This window comes from Panulirus ornatus, chromosome 57, assembly GCF_036320965.1.
Source record: "Panulirus ornatus isolate Po-2019 chromosome 57, ASM3632096v1, whole genome shotgun sequence".
In the NCBI taxonomy this organism is placed as follows: domain Eukaryota; kingdom Metazoa; phylum Arthropoda; class Malacostraca; order Decapoda; family Palinuridae; genus Panulirus; species Panulirus ornatus.
In genome coordinates, this window is record NC_092280.1 from 20,725,474 (window position 1) to 20,749,262 (window position 23,789).

Sequence of the window (23,789 nt, forward strand, 5' to 3'; positions counted from 1 at the left end):
TGAGAGTGGTGGTATAATGGTGACGGGTGTGAGAGTGGTGGTATAATGGTGACGGGTGTGAGAGTGGTGGTATAATGGTGACGGGAGTGAGAGTGGTGGTATAATGGTGACGGGCGTGAGAGTGGTGGTATAATGGTGACGGGTGTGAGAGTGGTGGTATAATGGTGACGGGAGTGAGAGTGGTGGTATAATGGTGACGGGTGTGAGAGTGTTGGTATAATGGTGACGGGTGTGAGAGTGGTGGTATAATGGTGACGGGTGTGAGAGTGGTGGTATAATGGTGACGGGTGTGAGAGTGGTGGTATAATGGTGACGGGAGTGAGAGTGGTGGTATAATGGTGACGGGCGTGAGAGTGGTGGTATAATGGTGACGGGTGTGAGAGTGGTGGTATAATGGTGACGGGAGTGAGAGTGGTGGTATAATGGTGACGGGTGTGAGAGTGGTGGTATAATGGTGACGGGCGTGAGAGTGGTGGTATAATGGTGACGGGTGTGAGAGTGGTGGTATGATGGTGACGGGAGTGAGAGTGGTGGTATAATGGTGACGGGCGTGAGTGATGGTATAATGGTGACGGGTGTGAGAGTGGTGGTATGATGGTGACGGGAGTGAGAGTGGTGGTATGATGGTGACGGGAGTGAGAGTGGTGGTATAATGGTGACGGGTGTGAGAGTGGTGGTATGACAGTATCCTGATTGCCTCCCATACGCTTCTGATGTTTGTATTCCTGTCATGTAGATGATGTCCTGGTGAAGATGGCGTTGATGTCAACTCTGAGGTCTGTCATTCGTTGTCATTCGTTACCTTCGTGAAGTAAGTGTTTACATCTGTTCGTTCTCTTTACGCACGTATCTTGCTTAATTTCACGTTACGTCTTCGTCTATTCCTACGTTTCTCAAAGGACTGTTCACCGTTTACGTCATCGGTCTATGTAGAAACTTATAAAGGTTGGGATCAGATCACCTCAAACTCTTCTCTCTTCCACGGTAGGCAAATTTACTGCCTCTAAAGACTTTTCCCCCCAGCTCAGTTTCCTTGATTTTTAGTGCCACCTTTGTTGTCCTCCTCCGGACCTTCTCAGTTAACTCTTTGTGATTCTCTAGAATCGCAAAGACACGCTTTGAGTCCTCTGTAGGACGTGAACAGCTTGATGGATATTTCCTTATCCACATTTGATGATGTTCTGATACTTTTGGCAGCAGCTACAGTAGGTCTCCTCAAATTTTTTCGTCAGGCGGAACTCTGGCGAGAGGTTAGGGACAATGTCCATTCCCAAGTTACACACACACACACACACACACACACACACACACACACACACACACACACACAGGTTCCTGCTTCTTATTTCCTGTGGATGTTATTCATATCGAGGATTTCTCCTACTGTGACCCACTCTCATTATTTTGCTAGGGCCGAGTTTCATCAACCGTGTTTCAGATGTGAGTCTGTAAGGGTCCCCCGTGGAAGGCGATTCAATCCTCGTCGCGTATCACTTCCCTCATAATCTCTTGTTTAGTGTCATCTGCAGACACATTCCGATAGGGATCTGCACCTCTCGGCAAGAACAGTCACGATCCCAGAACACAAACCCGTGGCACTCCGCTGGACGCATCTGGAGAACGACTCGCCTGGCATGCGCTCTTTGTTCCCCTTTCGAAAAAAAAAAGTAACCCCGTCCATCGAGGGAGTTTTCCCCCCCTCATTCCTGCTTGGTGATCCAGCTTCTTGCTCGGCCGCCCCAAGTGGCACAGCGTGAAGGTGGCGGTGATAGTGCATGAGGGCGGGGGATGGTGATGGTGAGGGAGTGGAGAGCGGAAAGTAGGGAGGGAGGTGTGGCCCGGGTCACAGCAGTCTGGTGCGCGCCACCTCAAGTGAAACTAGTCACTGATGGCGGGCAGCTCTCGGTAGTGTGTGTATGTGTGTTGAGCTTTATATATAGTACAGGTGGCGAGGTCGTCCGTCACTGCAGCAGGAGATGATGAGGTTTGCCAGTCTGGTGTTTGGTGGTCGGTTGGTTGGTGGTGGTAGACGTAAGATAGTGTGGGCCTCCTTGCATCATACTGACCTATATATATATCATGTCATGCCTTCAGTAACTACCTGCTCATGGTATTCATTAGTACCGCCGCTCTCCAGAGACTTTATGATGAAATATTTCTATGCCTGTGAACCATGCAGGGAAGAGAGTTCCTACTTCCTTCATGCCTCAAACATATGTTCTTCTCTGCACTATAGGTTCCGAAAGACGGTTTACCGGCAGATCTTGCGTCTGGCCCAGCGGGTACCCCGACCGCTCTTACTGGCGGCCATGTGCTGCACGCAAGTGCTTTCCGTCCTCCTCGCCTCACACAGGTACCACTGCCACTCCTGGCCTCACACAGGTACCACGCCTCCTCTTGGCCTCACACAGGCACCACTCCCACTCCTTGCCTCACACAGTTTCCACGCCTCCTCTTGGCCTCATACAGTTACCACGCCTCCTCTTGGCCTCACACAGGTATCACACGCACTCCTGGCCTCACACAGGTACCACACGCACTCCTGGCCTCACATAGGTACCACACCCACTCATGGCCTCACACAGGTACCACATTCTCTCCTGGCCTCACGCAGGCAGTATTCGCCAGGATCGCTTGATCTGGCGCTTGTATTGTCATGTCCCCCTTGGTGTTTTTTGATAAGTGAGGGCGTAGATGTATGTCATGAGGAGAATACCATGTGTAAAAGACCAAGCGTCTTTTCCTGAATATGAACGGTCTTCAAGGCTTATTTTCCGGACACATGACGGACTTTCCTCCCGAAAAGAGTGGACATCTGCCTGAGATGATCATGGTGGGGTCTAGCTAACTAACGCGAGTGCCACAGACGGAGAACGACCATTAAACCAGCAGCGAAATCAAGGAGTGAAACTCTGGGTGAGTCAGAGGTGTTACGTTTCATAAGTGGCGAGTGCAACGCTTTCCCCCAGCGTGAGGCGGGAAGCACTGGGACGGAGGAACGAAACGCGTGAGGCGGGAAGCACTGGGACGGAGGAACGAAACACGCGTGAGGCGGGAAGCATTGGGACGGAGGAACGAAACACGCGTGAGGCGGGAAGTACTGGGACGGAGGAACGAAACGCGTGAGGCGGGAAGCACTGGGACGGAGGAACGAAACACGCGTGAGGCGGGAAGCACTGGGACGGAGGAACGAAATATACATGAGAAATACGACAATTATTTCCAAAGGAGGAGACACCCCAGATGAAAAATTACATCTCTTCAAAGAAGTTAAAAAAGATGACTCTGAAATAAAGATATTAAAGTGTGAAAGTTGGATGACACTAGACTTCTCAGCAGCCGTCGTGATAATCATAAGATGTTGAGGGTACCAGGAGCAGAGAGCAGGACCCTACTGCAGGGTCGTCAGCGAACTGACCACTCACACGAATCGCAGCCTCACACACGCTCTCGCAGACACTTCGTCACTTGAATCTAATTTGCGAAAGTTCAAATTCTGGTCGCAACACCTGGTCCACAGTCGATCCAGTTGTTCTTCGTCCCTCAGGGTCTTGTCGAGAGAGTGGATACCTAACATATACTAGGATGTGTGTGTGTGTAAAGACATGTAACATACAGTGTCGTGTTACTGGGCAACACGAATGTAAAACTCTCTTTCCCCGTAACACAAGTAGTAATCACACGCACGCACACACACACACACACACACACACGCGCGCGCGCGCAGCCAAGCGTAGTCTCATGACCGTAAAGATAGGTCAGGTCTTTGTGTTGTATATCGTATTCCTCTTACATGTACTTGTGTATATGATGGACCCACGTAATCATCATCCATGGTTGCATGACTTGTGTTCCTCACCCGTTCCATGTATGTAGCACAGCCTGCTGCTGCTGCTGCTCCACACTCGCTCAGTAATTACGGCTGAGTTTGTAGCATTAGTTCCTCCCAACATTAGATTGCGAAACTCTCGCCCACCCGTGATTAGACCACTACTTAACTCACCCCAATTAATCGTGACACCTGCACGCAGGAGTGTACACCTGACGTGTAGCAGAAGGTGAGGGATCCTAGTGTGTCGTGATGCAGGGTTGTGGTCAGTGTAGCAGATGGTGAGGGATCCCCGTGTGTTGTGGCGCAGGTTGTGGTCAGGTGGGGCGTGGTGTGTGCCAGTGGCTGGGTTGTGCTGCAGAAGAGGCTCACCACCGCATCGTTAAGTGCGGGGCGGCGGCGGTGGCGATGACCGGGTCACCTGGTGTGGTGGGAGTCTGAGTGACGTGTGTTGTGCACCGCCTTCCCACAACATGACACCGCGGGCGGCAGGTCCTGCAACCTTCCTCCTCTCGCGAGTGCGTAATGAAGATATCTGTTTCATGTGTACTTAATGCACGAACGCTCTCTTAAGCTCAGCTTCACGGTGTGTTGCTGTGGCAGCGTGTGTGTGTGTGTGTGATTACCTATTTGTTAATACGTTATGTGTACTGTATGAGGAGGGGAGTTCTGCATTCCTGGGGACAAAATCTTTCGACATTATGAAAATTTTTCTTTATTTATACATGCTGTCCATGTTTGTTACGTCCTAATTTGGCGTCTACCATTCATCCACCACGCCAGCGCCATAAAAGTACTTCTCTTGAGTCATTTCCTAAGAATTTACTAGCTGAATTTCATGTTATGGTGTCTGGTTGTCTTTCCTTCCATCACTCGAAGGACTGTTCACTGTTGGCATCATTTAAACGGTTAGAAAACTTAAAGGTCAGTCATTCCTGACTTCGTGTGTATGTGTTTGCTGTGTGTGTCTTACGGAAAGAGTTTTACAGGTATTGCCTCGTACGTTATATTCTGGTACGATTATAGATCTTTATGCGACTCACTCACTCAGGAATACCAGCGACTCAGTTTCGAACCGTGTAAAACGTTTTACCAAGTTGAAAGGCAGCTTTGGTCCATGTCTTCTGTTCCGTTTCATTAAGTTATTTTGTTATTTTGTTATTTAAAGTTATTTTGTTGTTTTGTTATTCTTATTTATACCTGGTGAAACTGTAGCGTAGTGAATAGTGGCTGGTGTGTTATGGCCTACAGTGACCTGAGTGACATTTGACGTGGATATCACAGACTGGTTAGGGTAAGGACCGACAGAGGCAGACGTGTTGAGTAGTGTTGAGGTTAAGATGTAACAATAATGTGAATGTCCTCTCATGTCGGCAGGTACCGGGCGGCGCTGCTCTCATCGCTGTTGCTGCTGTGCATCTTGCTGCTCTCCAGCCCCTACGTACCGGAGAGGTAGGGGTCTCTCCTGCTGGTGGTGGTGGTGGTGGTGGCAGTAGTGCGGGGTATCGTAGCCATGCAGGTAGGCCAGCCCACACACCACTACACTCTCACTGCAGGAATGTCTCCTGCAGAAGGCGTTCACACATGACACTGATTTGAGCTTCGTATTAAGAATAATGCCAGTAGTAGTAGTATTTTCTTTGTTGTTATTTTATATATTTCGCATGTTTATTGCAGCTGTTATGGCTCATAGTATTATTAGTAATATTTTTATAGATCTCATAACTAACTTCTTAGTTTCATCCTGTGTATATAGTCAGAAGTAAGTTTAGTATAATTATATACCATATCATCCGGTGTGTTCAGTGGCTGTACTTCCCCATCTAGTGCTTCACAGGTTAAGGTACGACGACACTCAACACAGACAGTTTGAAGCTTTTTGCGCATTCTTTGTAGCTTCGTCAGGAGACGGAGGGTGGGTGGGAAGGGTCAGCAGGGACGGTGACTTGTGGTAAAGTTTGAATCAAGTGAAGATTATGACGACCATCAGTCGAGTACGGAGGAGCAGCCTAGCTCTTACATTTTATATTCTAAGGGGGGGGGGGGCTGTGTTATATTACATGAAATTCAAATTACTATTTTTACTTCCTGAATGAAACTGGAAACAAATGCTTCACGTCGTTATGAAGGAACACAAGGAATTCAAACAGAAACAGACCACTGGATTCTTCCAAGGCTGTTTAGGAGAGCGCGAGACCTCTAGCTTTGTAGGTGCGACTGCCTTCATTGTGTCTCCCTCGTCCCTCCTCCCTGAACGAAACTCGCCGCTGTAGTAGTAGTTTTTCCTAGCCTCCCTTACAGTATCGATCGTGAAATCGAAAGATAGTATTGCTGGTGTTATGCATTTGTCAGCAATGAGCATACTCCCGCCAACCGTACTTTACGGTTGTCTAAAATGCGGTACAGATGTTTGAAGCCTTGTTGAAGTCCAGATTCGCCCAATGGACACTTGACTTGTGCCAATGAGTTTATGAGAAATTGGGTGCAGTCAGCTTATCTTGGTAGCTGAATTCTTTCGAGTTTATGATGAGTAATTGAGTTGCTGGTCAGCCTTTAGTAGTAATGAGTCTAAGATACTGCGTTTTGAAGTCTTTTAACCGCAACCTTACATCCTCAGAAGGCCAGCTGATGCGAGAAACTCATTCGTCGTAAAGTATTATTGCTGGAAACAATAAACGATGAAATATAAAACCGCTGTACTATTTTTTAGCGACCCATGCAAAATTGAATGCAAAATATATAGAGCCGGGTCCTAAGATCTCATTCATTTATAGCCGTGACATCAGTATCTAGCAACAAAATTCCAAAACAAAATAGAGTACAAATCACATTTATAAGATCAGATCCTGTGCTCATATGAAAAACCAGTTGTTGGAAATTTCGGAAGCGTTTTCCTGTAAATTTTCTAACGTATGAATGTGGCTGACAATAACACAATTATGGAAAGAAAATAGCTTAAGTCTTGGCACACTTTTCGTCTTCATAGGTCTGTGTGTCATAGGCTTTGTGAGGGTGGGGGGCTAAGGTTCTGGGTGCATTGAAAAATATCTAGAATGAAAAGTTATCTGAGAGGGGGAAATGGGTATGTTTGAAGATGTAGTAGTGTCAGCAATGTTATGTGGATGCGAGGTATGGCTTATAGTAGAGGATGTACGGAGGAAGGGGGATGTGTTGGAAATGAAATGTTTGAGGACAATATGTGGTGTGAGGTGGTTTGATCGAGTAAGTGTCTATGTTGGCCAGGTTAGTCGGTTCATCTACATCCAACGGACCTGGCAAGATATCACTAGCATCACTCATTGGTTTCCCTGCCTTCAGAGTGTATGGACACTAATCAGCGGACTAAACGATACCCAAAATGTACCTTGGCACATGATACCCAGTGGAACAAAATCCTGAATGGGTTTAACAACAATTACCATTAGTATGCCATGAGAATCAAACGTAACGGGGTTTTTATCAGTCTGATTGTAGTTTGGAATATTTTGGACTTGGTTGGTGATTTCTATTCACCCACTGAATGTGGAGGAATGAAGAACTCTCCCCTATTGGTGTCCAACATTCTTTGGATATCTGCACTCCACATAGTCTTTCACAGTAGCAAGGCAGAACGCTGGACTACTTTATCAGAGGTAGCCTCGTTAACCAGTATTGTAAGTCCGCTGAGGCCCTGCATTGTGTCAGTCACATGACCATCATAATCATAGCCAGGTACTCCTTAGCACATCAGTTACCAACACACGAGCGCCTTTACTACAGTATACCGACGAAATACATCAACATACGTACCCAGCGTCAACAGATGTATCACTGTAAACCTTGGCGCAGATGTGGAGACACTGTACACCAGCCTGTTCAAAGCTACCAAAACGTACAGGCGTTACATTGAAGGTGTGGAGACTGTCAAATCTACCAAAACCTACAGGCGCTACATGGACTATGTTCTTAAAAATAGAATAGGACAGTCTCAGTAGTGGGCGCTTCAAGACGATTATTAATCACCAACGTCTGGCCGCTTTATGTACTCAAAACTTGACAAGATCCTGCAAATGAAGATTTGACGATTTATCGTGTCCCTGCTGGCAGCCTGTGTCCCCGGGAGTCGTGGGGTAACTTCACCAACCCCATCACTTCGACCTGCCTTAATGTGTAAATACATGAACGGGACCGCTTAGAAAACTCAGAGCCTGATGAATCATTCTCCACAGGAAACATTTCACCAACTGTTGTTAGATTGATCCTCATAGCTCCAGTTTCTACAGCCGTCTACGACTTACGCAAGCAGAAAATGAATGAAGGTAACGTTAGCGCCGTATCGGAGCCAAAAAACATCATGGGATGATGACCCAGTACTGATCAACGACGAGGAACTCGAGCTCTCCTCAGGGGTAACGTCACCTGCACCTTCTGCGCCTCATTGCGATGGTTCCGGGGAACCCCCTACTCTTAGGCTTTTCAACCCGTACTTACCGGAGGATGTAATATATTTAGGAGTTTTTGTTTATAAACTGCATAGATAAGGTTGATACGCCCGACGCCTCTCTGTAAAGTGATAATTTGAAAAGAAAACGTTTCCACCCCTGTAACCAAATATTTGCACACATCCTTTGCCTTTCCACCAACAAAGCTTCGAAAAGTTGCATTGACGTCTAGGATGTAATTGTTGTCGGTATGTCTGAGACCGTCAGGAGAACAGACGCTGTGTGGAAGTTATAGCAAGAGTTGTAAACTTCGACAAGTTATGAAAAATAAGAGGAAACAATGCAGGGCCTATGGACTTCCTATTGACGAGTGAGAAATAGAAGCAAATGTGTGACTGATGAGAGAAGGACGACCTCCTTGCTAAAGCTGGACCAATCCAGTACTACACCTTGGAGAACCTGCTGGACCCCTCCAAACCTGTCACTTTTGCCCCACTGGAAATAAGTGAGACCAAATTTGCCACAAGATCGAGGTAAGAATGAATTAGTGATTTTATATTGGCATTAGACTATTTTTTGTAGTTGTGGCTCTTCTGGACATTGTTTTAAAGTAAAAAGTTGTTACAGTCCTTAATAATGGATGAATCCAAGACAACTGATTACCATTGACTTTCCAGAAAGCCTGTAGGTTAGCACTTGCATTGAATTTAGTAGAAAAAAAATACTAGAAGAATTTTTGGGTGATAATAGCAATAAAAATATTGAGGAAGGGTCTATCCTTGAGGGAAATGCAGTTGAAGGCTGGAAATAATGAGCAGTGGAAACAAAAGGTTGAGAGCACTCAAGAAAATGAAGTGGAAAGTGTTTGGGTGCTCACTACTCTGTATGTTAATTTAAGAAGAGTGTTTTCAGTGAGACGAAATTAGGCATGAGTATTAAGCATGTAAAAGTATAGTTAGAGGAAAAGTGAATATTGTAGATGAGGAGCAGTGTTGAATCTGAAAATTGTAATGCAGCAAATGTGTTTTTTGTGTATGCTACCAAGGCCAGTGAAGACAGCATCTCATTCAGTTGACCTCTTAAGTGATGATTAGGATAAAATGGATATTGATACAAATGCATATTCTTTGATAATGAATATGCCATGGGAAGTCAGTAATCATACTTGGAACTCTTACTGGTAAGTAGGTAATGATAAATAAGAGTTACAGTGAGTTTGGACATGGTAGATGTGTTGTTCAATTAATTCACCTGGGGAAAAGGTTGGTTGCATATTCTTAAAATGAACTGGAATGAGGTATTTAATTTGTCTACTAATTGTTTTGGGAAGAAGATGCTTGCATGATCTTGAATTGAACTGGAATGAGATACTCAATTTGTCTGCTGATTGTGTTGGTGTTGCTGTTTTCCAGTCTCGTGTAAATATGAACATTTTTTGGAGGTATTGTGGTCTGATGACAGGAAGTTCAGTTGAATGTTCATAATGATATCAGGCCTGTTTATTGTAAGACTCAGCATATCCCTATCATAGTGAAAGAAGGTAGAAAAGAAACTTGACTGGCTTGAAGGAAATGGGATCATTGTAGAGACTGCACAGAGTTACAGGGCTGTACCTATTGTGAAAGTGCCTAAACCTGACGTCAGTCAGAATGTGTGGAGATTATAAGGTAATAGTTAATCAAGCAGTTGTGGATAAACAGTATACTTTGCTGACTGCTCAAGACTAACTTGCAGACCTTACAGGGGGAACCATATTTTATTACATTAAGTTCATGAGTCCAGCAACCATTTTTGAATGGCATCTGATAGAAGATATTTGATAGTAAAAATCAATGGAGTTTTATTTGGTGATACATATTAGCACACTTTTAATGAGAAAATTTCCCTCATATCAACTTGTCAATTAGGAAGGTGGCAAAATGGGTACATCTGCTTTTGTCACCAGTGTAAATCACAGAAGCAGTATATTCTTACCCAGGTGATTTACTTTTGACATTTTGAGACATCTTCCTAGTGCTTTACCAGTAAGTGTCTTTTTATTCTCAGGACAGAGTAGGCATACTCCAACCTTATTGTCTTCTCTCTTGCAGAAGGGTTTTCTTTCTTGAGATTCACCTACAACAGAATCATAGAATTCAGAAAAGAAATATGCAGTGCACTTATTTTTCATTTTGTTTGCCCTTGGTTTTGGATGGTGGGATCTGGTTTCAGCACGATACATAATAAACTTGAGATTGAATTTTTGCAAGGCCATTTTTTGTTTGTCCCTAGAGCTACCTTGTTAAGGAGGGAGAAGCTGCTTGGTATAGAATAGTCAAATGATTCAGTTTCATTATAGCATTAAGTAACTGTAAAAAATTCATAAAACTGAAACAAATATTTAGCAGCATGTCAGAATGTGAAATTTGTCATTTAGAAAAAAAACATTGCAAAGCCACTAGACAATCATATCCAGAACCATAACTTTGAGCACAGTGGATTTGATAATTATATTAAGTTGTCACAGACATTCCTCTGTGCAGTGTATACAGGATGAAGTATTGTACATACAAGATGATATTGATAAGTTACCAGTGATTTCTTGTCAATATAACTGATGGGCATAGGTCATTCTTTTTTGGGTATGGCACAGGTGTAGACCATGAGTGGTATTGTTGGTGGATAGCTGTGACATCATTCATGCACACTCAGTGTCTGTTCCACAAGATCAAACAAACCCTTGAGTACTGATGATCACTACTTCACAGGTTTCTTGGCATCCGTTCTCCAGATCAAGTTCTTAAATCATTCAACACCCCTCAGAGTAACAATAACAAGGAGACTGAAGGGATTATGCAGCCTAATAAGAGCAAGCAACACTCGGTCCAGAAAAGATATGTGCCTCACAAATTTTGGGCACGGGCCCAACCAAACAATAAATTCTTAAAGAAAAGAAGACACTACAAACATCAGCCCAATCATCCTCATCAGGTTAAGGATATCTACCCCCTTGAAGATTGGCCAAGAGTTGCAGTTGAAGCAGTGAATACACTTCATTGAATCTTGATAGTGCATGTAATTTTGAAAGTATCTTGTCAGCTTCTAGTACAGGTATACCTCTACTCCAGTCCTTCTGGTGGAGTTTTCAATTTTTATGGTATTTATATGTAATGTATGTAAATATATAGTACAGTATATGGAACACATAAAAGCATTATTTTTTATCAACAAAAGTTATTTCTAGCCTGCTCCAAACACATGAAATATAGCATCATGTATAGTGTGGCGATTGGATTCCATTATAAGGGCAAAATATGATCACTCATGATAAATAAAAACTTGAAAAGTGTAGAACACTACCACCTAAAATTCAAACTAAGAAACTTGTGGCATTTTAGAGAAAATCTTTAGTAATCAAGCACCATTAGCTCTTCATATTTCGGGTGTTCAGACTGGAGATCTTTTACCTGTATTATCTGTTGTTGTATTGGTCATCTTTTCTCCAATATTACTCATAATAGAGTATATTAATTCTTCTGTAATGTAGTGGATATTCTTTCCACTTCAAAATCATATGATACTCTTGCAAATCATTTTCCATATCTAAAGTTATTTGTCTTTCCCTATTCCAGTACACTTTCTACCTGTAAGGGTCAGATGTACAAATGCCCGTAGAAACCTGAAGAGTTTCTGCTTTCTCTTTATTTTACTTTTTTCTTTGAGATGATCTTTGATTAGGACAGGTCATTCCTGCGCATGCATATAGGGAGCTGTGGTTTTGATACATTACACATGACAGCTAGAGACTGAGTGTGGCCTTTTTGTCTGTTTTCCTGGCACTGCCTTGTTAAAGCAGGGGGTAGCATTGCTGTTTCCTGTGGGGTTGGGCAGTGCCAGGATTGGATGAAGGCAAGTAAGTATGAATGTGTACATGTGTGTATATGTATATGTCTGTATATGTGCGTATATAGGCATATATGTGTGTGTATATGCGAGGATGGGCCATTTGTTGTCTTACCTGGCATTACTTTGCTGACATGCGAAATAACGGTGAAGTATAATGACAGATATAATATATATCTTGTGGAGGCAACGGTGAAGATTTGTAGAGGTTTTCAAAAAAGAAGAGAGAGTGTCGGGAAGGAGAGAGTGGTGGGAGTAAGTGAGCTGGGAAAGGAGACTTGTGTAAGGAAGTACCAGGAGAGATTGAGTGTGGAATGGCAAAAGGTGAGAGCAAATGACATGAGGGGAGTGGTTGAGGAATGAGATGTGTTTAGGGAAGCAGTGATGGCATGTGCAAGAGATGTGTGTGTGGCATTTGAACAATACTTACAAGGAAGGAGTGCAAATGACTGGTAAATGTATAAGAGAAAGCATCAGGAGGTTAAGAGGGCAAATGAGAGTTAGGGTGAAAGTATCATTAAACTCTAGAGAATAAACAGATGTTTTGGAAGGAGGAAATAATGTGTGGAAGTAAAGAGAACAAATGGTAACATCAGTGAAGGGGGCAAGAGGGAAAGTGATAACAGGTAGCAATGAAGTGAGGAGATAGAGTGAGTATTTTGAAGGTTTTTTTGAATGTGTTTGATGATAGAGTGACAGATGTAGTGTTTTGGTCAGGATGATGTGCGAAGTGGGAGGGTCAGAGAGAATGGTTTTGTTGAGAAGAGGTGGTGAAAGCCTTGTGGAAGATGAAATCCGGCAAGGTGACAGTTTTGGATGATATTGCCGTTGAATTTATTATGAAAGGGGGTGACTGTGTTGTTGATTGGTTGGTAAGGATTTTCAATGTATGTATGGATCATGATGAATTCCCTGAGGATTGGCAGAATGCCTGCATAGTGCCAATATACAAAGGCAAAGGGAATAAAGTTTCAGACTACTAAGGCATAAGTTTGTTGAGTATTCCTCGAATATTGTATGGGAGTGTATTGATTGAGATGGAGTAGGCATGGAGGAGGAGCAGCGTGGTTTTAGAAGTGGTAGAGGATGTGTGGATCAGATGTTTGCCTTGAAGAATATGTGTGAGAAATACTTAGAAAAACATTAATTATGTAGCATTATGGATCTGGAGAAGGGATATGATAGGGTTAATAGAGAAGCTTTATGGAAGGTCTTAAGAGTATATGGTGTGGGAGGAAAGTAGCTAGAAGCAGTGAGAAATTTTTATTAAGGATGTAAGGCATGTGTACGGTGGGTCTGCAGCAGGGGTGTGTGATGATATTGATTTGTTTATGGATGGGGAGGTAAATGCGAGAGTTTTGGAGAGAGGGGTGAGCATGCTGTCCGTTGGGGATGAAAGGGCCTGAGAAGAGTCAGTTGTTGTTTGCTAATGATACAGCACTGGTGGCTGATTCAGATGAGAAACTGCAGAAGTTGATGACTGAGTTTGGAAAAGTGTGTGAAAGGAAAAAGTTGAGGGTAGTTGTTAATAAGAGCAAGGTTATTAGGTTCAGCAGGGTTGAGGGACAAGTTGATTGGGATGTAAGTTTGAAGAGAAAAATTGGAGGAAGTGAAGTGTTTTAGATATCTGAGAGTGGATTTAGCAGCGAATGGAACCATGAAAGCAGAAGTGAGTCACAGGGTGGGGGAGGTGACGAAGGTTATGGGAGTGATGAAGAATGTGTGAAGAAGAGAATGTTATCTTGGAAAGCAAAAATGATTATATTTGAAGAAATAGTAGTTCCAACAATGTTATATGGTTGTGAGGCATGAGCTGTGTGTGGAACTATAAAGTGCGGTTGAGAGAGCAGAAGAGGGAGTGTTGAAATGGTCTGGACATATGGAGAGAATGACTGAGGAAAGATTGACAAAGAGGATATATGTGTCGGAGTTGGAGGTAACAAGGAGAAGCAGGAGACTAAATTGGAGTTGGAAGGATGGCATGAAGATTTTGAGTGATCACGCCTGAACATACAAGAGGGTGAAAGGCTTGCAAGAAATAGAGTGAATTGGAACGATGTGGTAAACCGTGGTAAACCAGTATCAACATGATGTCAGTGGACCGAACCAAGGCATGTGATACATCTGGGGCCTGGATGTGGTTTTGGTGCATTACACATGACAGCTAGGGGCTGAGTTTGAACGAATGTGACCATTTTTGTCTTTTCCTGGCACTACCTCGCTGAAAAGGGGGGTATGCTATTTCCTGTGTGGCGGGGTAGCGACAGGATTTGATGAAGGCAAGCAAGTATGAATATGTACATGTGTTTATATGTGTATGCCTGTATGTATATGTGTGTGTATGGGTATTTATATCTATATGTGTGGTTGGGCCATTCTTAGTCTGTTTCCTGGTGCTACCTCGCTGATGTGGGAAACATTGATTACGTATAATGAATAAATACCTATCATGCTAACATACATGGTGTGGGAGATTGGCTGGCAAATGTTGAGGAAACCGTGATTTGTTTCTCTTCCTGAAATCTCTAACTTAATTTCATACAAAGTGTTTGTGATGAACAATATGGATATAAGTTGAAATATAACTTTTTTCACATTACAAATAAGTGTATGTTCATGGAGTGGCTGTTATGTGTGAGTGAATATTGATTTTTTTTTAATATTCTAGCTCTACTTGTCATGTTACCAAAGAATTATATATAGAGAAAATTAGGTGCAGTTGTCACATAATTTCTTCCGACTGTGAGGATACCCCCTTGCAAACCTCCCATCAGTGCATGTTAAGCCTACAAAATCACTTGTGAGTGACTTAAGAACTCCTAACGTTTATCAGATTATATATCTTCTTCCTCAGTATTTGATACATATCATATTACTCATAACTTATAACCTATGTATTTGCCAAGGGGTCACTGTGTATGCACAGCCTTCGGATGGATGACTATGTACATATAATGGTAATAGCTGGGGTACTGAGATCAGGACTTTTTTCCATGCCTTCTTAGGAATGGAAGAAACTTCTATGATAAGTATGATAAGTCAGCTGAAAATTAAACATTGTTGGGAAAGCCAGCAAATTAATTTGTCAGCTGTTGTTTCCTAAAAGAACATCAGTTCATCATCAGGGGGTGTTAAAAGATTAATTCAAATTCTGTGAACATTTATTGGATGTCCATAAATGGCAACTTGAACAAAGGATGAGTGATTGGAACAGCTCGCAGGTCTGAGTACCCTCTTGAAGTGTAGTGCTTAGTTGTGTGCCTTTTTTCTGGGATTACCCCACGTAATGCACTACTACAGCACTCATTGCATTAGCCTGTCTTGTCTGCCTATGCTAAGGAGCATGGCATGCCAAGCTCCCACCAACCCATAAAAGCATTTGTATGTCCTCAGAAAAAAGGAGACTACTTATTAAGATATCAGATTAGGAAGAAAATGTCATTCCGGTTTCACAGAAGTGAATGAAATGTAAATGTACAATGTTGATGGAAGTGCAGAGGATGCACTTGTGAGAATAGGAGGAGGGCCTCTAAAAGGATCAGCAGGATGAAAGGTGATTTCTTAAGTATTCTCTATACAAACATACAAGCTCTCCTCACAAATAACTCTTGACAACACTTACCTCACATAACTCATTCTTCGCATTTGTAGGTTTTCCCATGGTGAGTGCCTTGCACAAGCCCTGCCCTTTAGCAGAATGGTAGGAGCAATAGTTAGAAGTAATAGGTAGGAATTTTAGACAGGAACTTTTGTTAGAAACACTAGGTAGTTGTAGGTAGGAACATTAGGTAGGAGCATTAAATAGAAGTAGTAGGTTGTAATATTAAGTAAACACTTTAGGTAGAAGTAATTGGTAGGAACATTGGTTAGGAGCTTCTGAAAACATTGCACCACAGTTGGTCTGTCTGTCAGTGACCTGGTAAGAGTGAGGCATTAAAGGCTAAGAAGCAGGTAGCTAACAGATAAACATAATTCACATCCCTCTGTGGAAGCTATTGTTCTTACCCACTGTTCATCGCCTTAAGATATTTACCAATTTCCTGAGACAGATTTGTTACTCTGTTCCATTATTTTTCTCATCATCCTTTATCACATGGGGGCACCTACTCACTCTCTAAACTTCATTCTAGAAAACTTTAGAGTAATGAAAGATATAATTTTGGTACTTTGATTAAAAACATTACAAAGGATGAGTTTTTCATTGTTACATCTATACCACAGAAATATATATTTAATATGTGGCTGCTTAGAACATTTTGTCATTAAAAACAAATAGCAAATCTGTAAACTTGAGTACACAGACAAAGCACACACAGTCACATGGCACATGACATTTATTCACTATTCATTTATGCAACAGTAAACTCCTTTCCTTTTGGTAAGCTAATCCATATCCAGGCTCCAGAAACCTTTCCATGATTTACCCCAGATGTTTCATATGCCCTAGTTCAGTCCATTGACAGCACGTTGACCTTGGTATACCACATCTATTCCTTGCACGCCTCTCATCCTCCTGTATGTTCAGACCCTGATCACACAAATTCTTCTTCACTCCATCTTTCCATCTTCAACACATATATCCTCTTTATCAATCTTTCCTCTCTCATTCTCTCCATATGTCCAAACCATATCTGCTCTCATAACCACACTCTCTTTATTTCCAAACATTTCTCTGACCCTTTCATTACTTACTTAATCAAACCACCTCACACCACATATTGTCCTCAAATATTTCATTTCCAACACATCCACCCTCCTCTGTACAACCCTATCTATAGCCCAATGCCTCGCAACCATACAACATTGTTGGAACTGCTCTTCCTTGAAACATACACATATTTGCTATATGAGATGACTTTCTCTCCTTCCACACATTCTACATCCCCCCCAGAACCTCTGCCCCCTCCCCCACCCTGAAACTCACTTCTGCTTCCATAGTTCCATTCACTGCTAAGTCCACTCCCAGATATACTTCCTCCAATTTTTCTCCTTTCAAACTTGCATCCCAATTAACTTGTCCCTCAACCCTACTGAACCTAATAACCTTACTCTTATTCTCATTTACTCTCTACTTTTTCCTTTCAAACACTTTTCCAAACTCGGTCACCAACTTCTGCAATTTCTCATTCGAATCAGCCACAAGAGCTGTATCATCAGCAAACAACAAATGACTCACTTTCGCGGGCCCTCTCATACTCTTCTCTCTTTCCAAAACTCTTGCATTTACCACCCTAACCACCTCATCCATAAACAAATTAAACAACCATGGCGACATCACAAACCCCTGCCACAGACTAACATTCACTGGGAACCAATCACTCTCCTCTCTTTTTACTCGTACATATTCCTTACATCCTTGGTAAAAACTTTTCACTGTTTCTAGCAACTTACCTCCCAGACCTATAAAGCATCTGTCAACCTTATCATATAAACACCCATATGCGCACATATACATAACATGTACATGTACATGCATACTATATATTTTGCTTTGTCGCTGTCTCCCGTGTTAGCAAGGTAGCGCAAGGAAACAGACAAAAGAATGGCCCAACCCACCCACATACACATGTATATACATACACGTCCACACACGCAAATATACATACCTATACATCTCGACATTTACATATATACACATGCACATAATTCATACTGTCTGCCTTTATTCATTCCCATCGCCACCCTGCCACACATGAAATAACAACCCCCTCTCCCCTCATGTGTGCGAGGTAGTGCTAGGAAAGGACAACAAAGGCCACATTCGTTCACACTCATTCTCTAGCTGTCATGTAATAATGCATCAAAACCACAGCTCCCTTTTCACAACCAGGCCCCACAGAACTTTCCATGGTTTACCCCAGACACTTCACATGCCCTGGTTCAATCCATTGACAGCATGTTGACCCCGGTATACCACATCGTTCCAATTCCCTCTATTCCTTGCACGCCTTTCACCCTCCTGCATGTTCAGGCCCTGATCACTCAAAATCTTTTTCACTCCATATTTCCACCTCCAATTTGGTCTCCCACTTCTCCTCGTTCCCTCCACCTCTGACACATATATCCTCTTTGTCAATCCTCACTCATTCTCTCCATGTGATCAAACCATTTCAAAACACCCTCTTCTGCTCTCTCAACCACACTCTTTTTATTACCACACATCTCTCTTATCCTCTCATCCACAACAGACTGCATACTTGCCCCTCTGTCCAAAACACTTGCATTCACCTCCCTAACAACCTCATCCATACACAAATTAAACAACCATGGAGACATCACACACCCCTGCCGCAAACCTACATTCACTGAGAACCAATCACTTTCCTCTCTTCCTACACGTACACATGCCTTACATCCTCGATAAAAACTTTTCACTGCTTCTAACAACTTGCCTCCCACACCATATATTCTTAATACCTTCCACAGAGCATCTCTATCAACTCTATCATATGCCTTCTCCAGATCCATAAATGCTACATACAAATCCAATTGCTTTTCTAAGTATTTCTCACATACATTCTTCAAAGCAAACACCTGATCCACACATCCTCTACCACTTCTGAAACCACACTGCTCTTCCCCAGTTTGATGCTCTGTACATGCCTTCACCCTCTCAGTCAATACCCTCCCATATAATTTCCCAGGAATACTCAACAAACTTATACCTCTGTAATTTGAGCACTCACCTTTGTCCCCTTTACCTTTTTGTACAATGGCACTATGCAAGCATTCCGCCAATCATCAGGCACCTCACCATGAATCATACATACATTAAATAACCTTACCAACCAGTCAACAATACAGTCACCCCCTTTTTTAATAAATTCCACTGCAATACCATCCAAACCCGCTGCCTTGCCGGCTTTCATCTTCCGCAAAGCTTTTACTACCTCTTCTCTGTTTACCAAATTATTTTCCCTAACCCTCTCACTTTGCACACCACCTCAACCAAAACACCCTATATCTGCCACTCTTATCATCAAACACATTCAACAAACCTTCAAAATACTCACTCCATCTCCTTCTCACATCATCACTACTTGTTATCACCTCCCCATTAGCCCCCTTCACTGAAGTTCCCGTTTGTTCCCTTGTCTTACACACTTTACCTCCTTCCAAAACATCTTTTTATTCTCCCTAAAATTTAATGATACTCTCTCACCCCAACTCTCATTTGCCCTCTTTTTCACCTCTAGCACCTTTCTCTTGACCTCCTGCCTCTTTCTTTTATACATCTCCCACTCATTTGCATTATTCCCTGCAAAAATCATCCAAATGCCTCTCTCTTCTCTTTCACTAATAATCTTACTTCTTCATCCCACCACTCACAACCCTTTCTCATCTGCCCACCCCCCACGCTTCTCATGCCTCAAGCATCTTTTGCGCAAGCCATCACTGCTTCCCTAAATACATACCATTCCTCCCCCACTCCCCTTACCTCCTTTGTTCTCACCTTTTTCCATTTTGAACTCAGTCTCTCCTGGTACTTTCTCACACAAGTCTCCTTCCCAAGCTCACTTACTCTCACCACTCTCTTCACCCCAACATTCTCACTTCTTTTCTGAAACCCTTTACAAATCTTCACTCTCACCTCCACAAGATAATGATCAGACATCCCTCCAGTTGCACCTCTCAGCACATTAACATCCAAAAGTCTCTGTTTCGTGTGCCTATCAATTAATACGTAATCCAATAATGCTCTCTAGCCATCTCTCCTACCTACATACGTATACTTATGTATATCTCTCTTTTTAAACCAGGTATTCCCAATCAACAGTCCTTAATCTTTCAAACTATTCGCCATTTCCCGCATTAGCAAGGTAGCGTTAAGAACAGAGGACAGGGCCTCTGAGGGAATATCCTCACCTGGCCCCCTTCTCTGTTCCTTCTCTTGGAAAGTTAAAAAAAAAAACAAGAGGGGAGGATTTCCAGCCCCCCGCTCCCTCCCCTTTAGTCGCCTTCTACGACACGCAGGGAATACGTGGGAAGTATTCTTTCTCCCCTGAGTGGATGGGCTGTTCTTCATCTGTTTCCTGACACTACCTCGCTGATGGGGGTAAACGGCAATCAAGTATAATAAATAAATTAATGAATATATTTTATCCTTGGGGATAGAGGGGAAAGAATACTTCCACCTATTCCCTGCGTGTTGTAGTAGGCAACTAAAAGGGAGGGAGCAGGGGGCTGGAAATCCTCCCCTTCAGTTTTTACTTTTCGATGATTCACAAGATTAAACAAGCTATTTTTCATAAAACATCAAAATGACTTAAGCAGTAGACTAATTTTGTTACATTTTTTAATAGAAAAGATAATTACACCAGTGCTTTTTAGGCTTTGTGAAAAAATTAATTCCTTTGAAATTAATACAGAAAAAAGTGTCCAAGGGAACTCTTCAACATCAATGACTGAGGTCAAAGAAATAAAGAGTTTTAGTTCCAAGCATTAATTTCATCAGTGTTGAGTTGCGATGGATAAGAGACTGTTAAATTTAACTGTTATCTCTTTATGCATTTCTGCTTGAAAAAATACCATCTTAATCTTCTCCTTGAGCTGGGACAGGCTGGGGACTGCAGAACATGAAGGCACATTTAGAAGTGCAGAAAACAGCTGGTGCCATAAATTTCTTTGCCAGTGCCTTTATTGGAAAAAGAAAATGAAAAAATTAATCTATTCCTGTTAAACAATTTTCCATTATTTTAGATTTAACAAGTATAACCTTTCTCAATCACCAATCATCTACATATATATATCATGTATGCTTTCTGAAAGGGTGTCGGGACCTTCTCATTATTCAAATTCTGTAGGGAAAATCTATAAGGAATTATTAGTAAAGATACACTTCATCTAATTCCTTACAAAGAAGACGATAAAGTTTACCTGTGCAAGAGTTCACATGGAGAAAATCAGGAATTATGAAAGCAGTAAAAGACAAAGGTAATGGTCTGTTTAAGACCACCCATTGTGCTACAGTATTGGTGTGGTTAAAGGAGTGAATCATCATCAGAAATAATATGCCATTGTTTTTCCTAAATAAGCTTCTATCTCTGTTATATCCTTAAATAAATCTACAAAGAGCTCCAGTCCTTAATATGTTCTAAATTAATGTATGGTACAGGATGATGATATGCGAGGCAGGGGTAAACCATTTATTTCTGTTTGGAGGTTGATGCTTAATTATAGAGTGGTTTGGATAGAAAGGGTCCAGTGATACTGCTGAGAATTATTGATTGCTGAGCATTCTGAGGGATTGCACTGTCTTTCCTTCACTGTATGTGTCAAGTGTTTGTGGTTTGACAGGTAGCCAGGAACTGTTGTAATTGCTCTTTTGTGGTATTTGCTACTTTTGTATCCTCAGGGATTCTAATTTTTTTGAAGTCTGGTACCATTTGATGTTGTTAGGGCAATTAAATTTTGTTGCTTGTGTCAGTGTTTGAGGAGTGCAGCGTATGTGATGCCCATTTTAGTTGGTATTTTGATAAGGGAGGGTGCAAGATCTGTCTGGAGTTAAAAGACTCCTGTGGAGATGCAATTCTATACTGAAGGAGTTATTGTTCTAAATGTGTGATATAGTGTTGCTATTATTGCTACATTGGTGTTAGGGTGCTGTTATATGAATTTGAGGTTATCTGCATATGAAAGGGCTGTCATATTGTGGTCTACAAAATGGAAGATCATGTAGGAAGAGACTGAAGAGGGCTGGACAAAGAACTGTTCCTTAGGGAACTCCACTGCTGTGCTTGATGTTTAACTATAAAGATGGCCAACAATGTTTTGTTGCATCCTTTGTGTGAGAATGTGTTGAGGATTAGTGTCAAATGTTTTGTTGATATTTTTGCCAATACTTTTGTGCAAGACAGCAGGTGTGGTTGGGTGGAGCTATCTAGGATATGTGTGTGGTAGTGGAATGCCGTGTACATTCGAGTGGAATAGTTTGCTTGATTTTGTCATGGATCAGTTTCATAAAGGTTATGAAGACAAGACAACTGATACAAGGCAGTAGGAGGAAGGGAAGTTGGGTGGGTTGAAGGGTTGTAGAATTAGTTTTATTAGTGTCCCCTGGGGATAGAGGAGAAAGAATACTGTTCATGTATTCCCTTCATGTTGTAGGTGACAAAGAGGGGTGGAAGCAGGTGGCTGGAAATCCTCCCTTCCTATATTAATTTCCAAAAGAAGGAACAGATCAAAGGGCCACGTGAAGAAGTTTCTCTCTAAGGCTTTGTCATCTGTTCTTGACACCACTTCAATCATGTAAGAAATGGTGAGCTTGTCTGAAAAAAAAAATTACATTGGCAAGTTTCTGTTTAGAATTTTTTTGTGTTGCCAGAAGTGGTAAAAATATTTGCATGTGTTTAGACTGTAATTGGACCAAGTGTTTTATATAAAAGTTTGTTGTGGTGTCAAGGCTGTTGCAGCAGAATTCTTAAAAAGAGTAGTTGTTTCTGGACGGATTTTGTTTAAGTCATTCATGACTTTCCTGTTTAGAGGTGATGATTTGAAAGTCCTATTTCATAAATGTGTTTCTGTGTCCTCTGGAGGGGGTAAGTCATTGGAGTGAATAAGTATTTATGTGCGGGGCTGGGATGATGCATCTTTTAGGTTTTCCTGAGTTGGTTGCAGTTGTCCTTGTGACTCAGTGTGTTGAGGAAAGACTAGTAGTTTATAGTGTGCCTGTTAAAGAATGATTTAATGATAGTTTTGTTTGGATTTGTTTTGTCAATTTTTCAGTGTTGTAAGGTTTCATCTGAGCTGCTTTCTTTGGATGGCAGGGAATGAATTTTAGAGTGGTAGATTGTTCAAAGCATAATACTTTGAGGGGGTTTGGGCATGTGGAATGACGGGAAGTTTACAAGGAGTGTACAGTTGAACAATTAAAAGGGTTGGTGTGAGAGGAAGATCACGTGTAACTTTAGGAAATAGTTTAAGAGAAATGGGGTAAGAATGCATGGAATGGTGTATGTAAGGGAGGTATGTAAGGACAGGGATAAGTGGAGACCCTTTTGTCGAGGCCACCCTCATGATGAGAGTTCCCAGAGGAAATGGGCATCAAAGACATAGGATCTTGTGAGGTGAAGTTTCAGTTACATTTCTTCTTACGTCTTTGTGTTACCTACCTGCCTTTTTCTGGCTTGGTTGGTGATAATATGCAAGATGGCATAACATTGGTTTAGGAAATCCCCTATAGTGAAGTTTTAGAACTTAGATTCCATATGATGAGAAGCTGCTGGCTAATTTGCTTTCTTAAGATAGTGCAAATCTTTTTTTAACTGTATGATTTGGGAAGGCCATGTGAAGTGTTATTAGGATAGGCAAATGGGCAGAGGACAGTTCGTGCAGCTTACTCCAAGTGTCTTGTGTGCAGTGCTGGTGTGGATAAGGTAATGTCAGGCAAGGATGGATGCTGTAGCTGTGTCAATCTGGCTTGCTGTGTAGGTTCAAGATGTTGAAAGGATGCAGTTGGTGAGGTAGCTATTTGTAGTAATTCACCTTGTGGATCTTGGGGTAAGTGTTGAGCTAAGTGGGATGGAGGGCATTGATATCTCCACAGGGGTATGTTTCAGGTATGGTCAAATTCTGCAGTTGGGGAATTTGTCTGGATGGGCATGTGATAGGGCAGGTATGCAGGTACCGATTATACTGTAGTTTGTGCTGTGAAAATT

At 42.2% G+C, this 23,789-nt stretch overlaps 2 protein-coding genes across 4 annotated transcripts in view; one reads left to right on the top strand and one right to left on the bottom strand.

Annotated features, from left to right (window-relative positions):
- The first annotated feature begins 618 nt into the window (after positions 1 to 618).
- LOC139766237 (uncharacterized) lies at positions 619 to 11,500 on the top strand. 3 transcript variants are annotated; one of them, XM_071694579.1, is made up of 4 exons: positions 619 to 776; positions 2,237 to 2,353; positions 5,207 to 5,281; positions 10,998 to 11,483. In XM_071694579.1, the coding sequence occupies exons 1-4, from the start codon at positions 754 to 756 to the stop codon at positions 11,287 to 11,289; spliced, it is 507 nt and encodes a 168-aa protein (XP_071550680.1). In that variant the 5' UTR covers positions 619 to 753; the 3' UTR covers positions 11,290 to 11,483. The 3 variants fall into 3 exon arrangements, with proteins under 3 accessions (XP_071550680.1, XP_071550681.1, XP_071550679.1); XM_071694580.1 differs by lacking the exon at positions 619 to 776 and adding an exon at positions 1,413 to 1,984 and having other exon boundaries at positions 10,998 to 11,482; XM_071694578.1 differs by lacking the exon at positions 619 to 776 and having other exon boundaries at positions 1,996 to 2,353; positions 10,998 to 11,500.
- An 8,914-nt stretch (positions 11,501 to 20,414) lies between these two features.
- LOC139766235 (mitotic checkpoint serine/threonine-protein kinase BUB1-like) overlaps positions 20,415 to 23,789 on the bottom strand; it is a 66,785-nt gene continuing 63,410 nt past the window's right edge. Inside the window, exon 24 of the mRNA XM_071694575.1 lies at positions 20,415 to 20,767. Coding sequence (XP_071550676.1) covers positions 20,584 to 20,767 — 184 coding nt within the window. The 3' untranslated portion in view covers positions 20,415 to 20,583. The remainder of the gene's footprint in view (positions 20,768 to 23,789) is intronic.